The 5,745-nt window shown below is 40.5% G+C and overlaps 1 protein-coding gene across 1 annotated transcript in view; it reads right to left on the bottom strand.

The window, feature by feature from the left end:
- Positions 1–249: 249 nt before the first annotated feature.
- The window catches only part of LOC108908720 (transmembrane protein 145-like), a 9,504-nt gene continuing 4,008 nt past the window's right edge, over positions 250–5,745 (bottom strand). The window contains exons 7-13 of the mRNA XM_018712845.1: positions 4,594–4,815; positions 4,357–4,529; positions 3,892–4,023; positions 3,674–3,835; positions 3,411–3,612; positions 932–1,108; positions 250–762 (exon numbers count right to left, since the gene is read on the bottom strand). Coding sequence (XP_018568361.1) covers positions 557–762; positions 932–1,108; positions 3,411–3,612; positions 3,674–3,835; positions 3,892–4,023; positions 4,357–4,529; positions 4,594–4,815 — 1,274 coding nt within the window. The 3' untranslated portion in view covers positions 250–556. The remainder of the gene's footprint in view (positions 763–931; positions 1,109–3,410; positions 3,613–3,673; positions 3,836–3,891; positions 4,024–4,356; positions 4,530–4,593; positions 4,816–5,745) is intronic.

The following is a 5,745-nucleotide window of genomic DNA, read 5'->3' as shown; positions in this document are numbered from 1 at the left end:
CATAAATAATTAAAATATGTTGTTGGCCAAATGAACATATAATAGAAATTTTCTACACATTATATACAAATTATTACAATTTTTTATCTTTAGCAGAAAACTTTTTTAGGGACGCCTATGAAAGTCATTAAATTTTATTGCCAGGCGTTTTTTTACATATTCAACAATTTTTTTTCGATTTTCTTCGTTTCTAATTATCCCATCGGATCGATCGACCTCTCGTTTTATTCGTATTTCGATTTTCTACAAATTATTTCTTTTTGTCACAAACAAAACCTCTATTGATTGCATGGCCTATGACTACCTTGATTTCCTTCACTTCAAATACAATTAAAACGTAATCACCTGATTTCAAATTGAAATAAAAAAAATACATTTCAGCAATATTTACCCCCGTCTACTTATCTCATTAACTCAGAGACTAGTAAAGTAACCAAAATAAATTCCCCTTTATAAAAAACTAGGGGTAACTATTGTACTTTCTTTCAACTAATATTTTCGAATATCACACAAAGAAACGAACAGAGGCGTTGTTGGTAACACCATTGACAAACCACTAATCGGGATGTTCTTCGTGAACACCGCTTTTACTCGAACTAGTCGCCACCACCATTCTGCTAATGGTGAACAATTCGACGGGGACGTCTTTCACGTAATCGTCGAAACCGTTCTGGACGACTTTGCCCTGGGTTCTCGTAAACGACGACTCTCTGCTTAACGCATTCGAGTCACTGCCGTTCGTTAATCTAGAGTTGGCCGAGGCTGAAAAAAAAAAAACGTTACTTGTTCCATAATAAAATGAATGACGTGCAGATGTTTAGGTCGCAGCAGCTTTGGCGCGTTTTCATGCAAACGCATGCCGTGATTTTGTCTTTTTCTCAAATGAGGTCGATTACAGGAAATTTGGTGCGACGATTTATTAGAAACTTACCCGTGGAACTCCTATGGTGGAACCTGTCGAAATTGGGAATTTCCAAGGCTTCGGGATCCTTGGCCAAAGACCAATTCAACACGTTCTGTATAGCGACGTCCCTAGCGATCTCTTGTTCTTCGTTTACGTGATCGTTTTGTACGTTGTTCCTCGCAAAAGCTCGTTGGTTGTACATCCCTTAAAAAAAACATATCTATTTATTTCGTCATATAATAATTGTAATGGTCAACTCGCAAGTTTTAAATGCCTGGAAATATTCCATAACCTTATACAATAGAAAAATTTCGTAGAGGTTGTTAATAACACAGCCACCCAAAAAAAAAGTAGTCTGTACTTTTCATGCGACATATGTTGTCCGTAGTATTTTTGCCTCCTGATCACGAATCCGGTGTCAGAATTGAGCTATCACATCACAGGAATTTCCTAACCTCAAAAAACATGTCAGAAATAGCAAAAATTTACGAAAAAATCCAAAGAATTTTTTTTCTACATTCAAATGTTTATTTATTTATATGGTTAAGACCCTACCGAACGTGAATTAGTAGTCGCGTCAAATTTGGTATACAGGTCGCTGATCACGGATCTGAGGTCAATTTTGCAAACTTCAAGATGGCGGATCCAAAATGGCCGACCAAATTTTCAAAAAATAACAGAATCGCGCCAAATTTGGTATACGTGGTTTTCGAGTTCACTGATCACAAAATTCAACCCGTGAATAGATCTTTTACAGGAAAAATGAACAAGATGTAGCCGAAAAAAGATAGGTTAACACATGATTGGATACTCAGGTTAAAAAGTAAAATAATCCAAAATGAATTTCGCAATTCTGAACTCGAAACCGTAATCAGCGACCCCGAAAACCCCCATATGTCAAATTTGCTGCGATTCTGTTATTTTTTAAAAATTTTGTCGGCCATTTTGGATCCGCCATATTGAATTTTGCAAAATTGACCACGGATCCGTAGTCAGCGATCCCGAAAACCCCCGTATAACAAATTTGCTGCGATTCTCTTATTTTTTAAAAGTTTTGTCGGCCATCTTGGATCCGCCATGTTGAATTTTGCAAAATTGACCTCGGATCCGTGATCAGCGACCCAGAAACCCCCGTGTACCAAATTTGGCACGAATCTGTTATTGTTGGAAAATTCGTGATATCTGACCTTAATTGACCCGTTTTTTTTGAGGTTAGAAAAAGAACCATTAATTCTGACAGCGGATTCACGTTGGGCGGGGTCTTAACTATATAAATGAACATTGGAATATTGAAAAAAAATTGTATTTTTCCTAGCACTTTTTCGTGAATTTTTGCTATTTTTTTACCTGTTTTTGAGGTTAGGAAATTCCTGTGATGTGATAGCTCAATTCTGACACCGGATTCGTGATCAGGAAGCAAAAATAAATAATTTAAACGGATATTTACAGCTGCGCTAATACGTGACGTCACTCAGTGCGATCGAGTACCGAGAAGGTTAATGAGTGGGAGGGGATCATCTGATGGTACGATCGCCATTATTCCATGGCTAGAAATTGGCCTCAATGATTTGGGATCGAGGGGGATTATCTCCCTCTTTATCCTGCCTCATCTCGTGTAGGCCTGGACAGCCTTCGTAGGTGGGCCCCATCCAAAGTAACAAGATAGTCAATAGTTAGAAGAAAGGGCCCTAGCCGGCGGGGCCCAGCCAGGACAAAAGGAGGTCCCACAAAGCGCCTACACCGGCCGCATTTGCGGTCGGGGTAGACGACGGATGGGGCCCACCTACGAAGGCTGTCCAGGCCTACACGAGATGAGGCAGGATAAAGAGGGATAATCCCCCTCGATCCCAAATCATTGAGGCCAATTNCTTTTCTGTTTTTAAGTCTGCGTATTGTCAGTCTTAGTTCGTCAGGTGTTGCGGGGGGGATTATGTCATTGTCTGGCTCTCTGTCGACGCGTCGGGCCGCGCGCTCAGCCACTATCTCGAATTCCTCGTCTTCGTCGGGCAGCTGAGGCAGTCTACACTGCAGTTCCAGGCTATCGGCGAAAGCCTCGGCCTTTTCCTGGTTCGTGTAAACCACCCCCACACTACCGTGGATTGGAGGAATTTTACGGCGAGCGGTCTGTCGCAGGGCCCTCTGCGTTTTCCAGAGGCTGTTGTCTTGTGGATCCAGCGACTCCAGGTGCCTAGCCCAGTTGTCCTGGCCCAGTTCATCCAGAGCCGCCTTCACCCGTCTGTTAAGTACGTTTAAGTCATGTCTGTATTGGGAGACCTTCTATCATTCGTATTTCGAACAGGTTATGTTCTCTGTCGCACTAAATGACGTCATGATGCATTCCTGACCACGTGACAAGATACAAATTTTTGACATAATTTTAAACATCTACAAGTAATTAATTTGTGGCATCAAAGATACTTTTTTTACCACTTTTTTTTAGTTTTTGTCGATTATAGAGACATTTACGCCTTTCTAAAAAAATTTGCCCAAACAACGCATCGGCTACCTTCGAAAATTTCTTCCGTCCTCCTCGTCAGCGGAATGATGACGGTCTGCTCCCTCAAACTCGTCGACGGTTCGTAGACGTGGTGACTGAACTGTTCGATGGTACTCGTACCGGCGTTCCCCGTCGCCTCCATGATGCCTATCTGCGTGGTCCTGACGTGATAGGGGAAGTTCTTGTTGGCCACCGAGGGCATCGTTAAGATCTACGCGAAGATTAAACGGTTTATTCGACTGATTTCCGGGATAACTTTGAAGCGTACTCACGAGGAACATCAAGTGACCCCCGAAGGATATAAAGAGGAGCACGGCGCACACCACCGACTCCCTCACCCACTTGTCGATGTAGGTGTTGGCGGAGAGGATGAACGCCGGGCCCGCGATGCACCACACCGTCCCGAAAATGTTGAAGGGGTAGTAAAAGTTGCCCTGGAAGCAGTTAAGTGCGTTACGGGTAAAAAATCGGCGTGTTGTTGGTATGTCACCTTTTCCGGGTAGTGTTTCAGGGTGAATATAGTGGAGTAAATGAACATGAACCACGCGAAGACGCGCAGCATGATCAAACCGTACCCCGCTGGGGATTCGTAGAGGTACAGGACTTCTCCGGGGTCGAACACCTGAAACGTTACGAAAATATTCCCTGACTTCTTATGCTTCTTTATTTTATACTTAAACACGCTGTAGGTATCACAAAAACACCCTGTATAACCAAAATACACGACTGACAATTAAAAAATTAGTTCATAGATATCAAATTAACATCCAAAACATAATTTTCTTAACACATGATTTGGCAAACTCGCAATTCTTTGGTGCGCATGCGTGGAGGCACGGATTTAAAAAAATTAATATGCCGTTAAATATTTATAATTTTGAAAAGTGACATTTACAAGCCAGATAACATCACCATTAACTGATGATGTTTAATTTTAAGCTTTAATTTTTGTTACCTTTGCTTCGTAAATGAAAATGGTTATATACGTGACGACGTATATGCACATGAAGATTGTCAGCTTGACGCTGGCCGCCAGAGGGAGCCGTCCTCTAGTTATCGTGAACCCCTTCGCTAGTAGCAGTAAGAGCAACAGAAAGCAAGCTTCCGAGGCGCTCATCAGGACCATCCCTTAAACAGAATTTTGTATTAATAGTTTTCGTTGCAAAATTTATTTAATTTTGGTGTTACTTACCCAATCGCTTTACTTGTTGGGCTGGTATTCCGGTGACGGCGTATCGCAAATAGCACACGCTCTCGAACATTATTCCAAAGAACTGTAGCACCACGGACAACACGAAAATCTTGTAGGTGGTGTGCAACAGCTGTCTGGATTTGAGCTCTATCGAGCACATCACGATTCCTAACATTAGAAACGAGTAGGCTATGGAGAAGGCCATCAGCACCGGCAAAATATCTGGAAACGTGCAGGGGTTTCTGTGATTTTAACGCAAATAGTNTGGTGTGCAACAGCTGTCTGGATTTGAGCTCTATCGAGCACATCACGATTCCTAACATTAGAAAGGAGTAGGCTATGGAGAAGGCCATCAGCACCGGCAAAATATCTGGAAACGTGCAGGGGTTTCTGTGATTTTAACGCAAATAGTTATTTTTGTATCTAGAACGCGAAATGGTACTTTTGCTTTCAAAAATGGAAGTTATTTTGCCGAGCTTAGCGCGGCAAAATATCCGTTCGAGAACGCAAAAGCATTTCGAGATCGAGATGCAAACAATATTTTTTTGAAGGCTGCAATAAAATAAGACAATTGAGTTACATACAAATATACAGTTGAGAAATTTTTACAAGAAGCACCTGATAACAGATTTATGCTAGAAAAGATAATTCACATTAATATACAGGGTGTATCTAAATAACACCGAAAAAATTCAAGGGGCGATTCTCCGATGAAAATTAATAGGGGTCTGGTATAAAATTTTTTGAAAAAACTCTTCCCTGAAAAGTTACGCCCCTCCTAAAATTGTAAAAAAAAATTGTTTTTCTTTTTTATCTTCCATGTACATCAAGCTAAAGAAACCAAACTTGGTGAACATTATCTCTCAATAAAACTACACTTTTTGAATTTTTTTCAACCCTGAACTATTTTTGTAAGGGGTTGAAATAATCAACCCCTATGACATTTTTTCTTATAATTTTTTTTTCGATTTAATTTTTTCCTCTTAAAAATTATGTCTAAAAAACCCATTCATTTACTAACTTTTTGATCTCTTCAAGTTTCTTCGAAAAGTTAAGGATTTATGACAAAAAAAAATAAATGTATTGTAATGTATTTTTAAAAAGATGAGCTGTTTAACGCGAGTGTATTTTGCCGAAAGATCTAGTGGCCTG

The sequence above is a fragment of the Anoplophora glabripennis genome, unplaced genomic scaffold, assembly GCF_000390285.2.
Source record: "Anoplophora glabripennis isolate ALB-LARVAE unplaced genomic scaffold, Agla_2.0 scaffold446, whole genome shotgun sequence".
Lineage (NCBI taxonomy): Eukaryota > Metazoa > Arthropoda > Insecta > Coleoptera > Cerambycidae > Anoplophora > Anoplophora glabripennis.
Note: the sequence above shows the minus strand (reverse complement) of the source record. Positions and strands in the feature narration are given on the sequence as shown.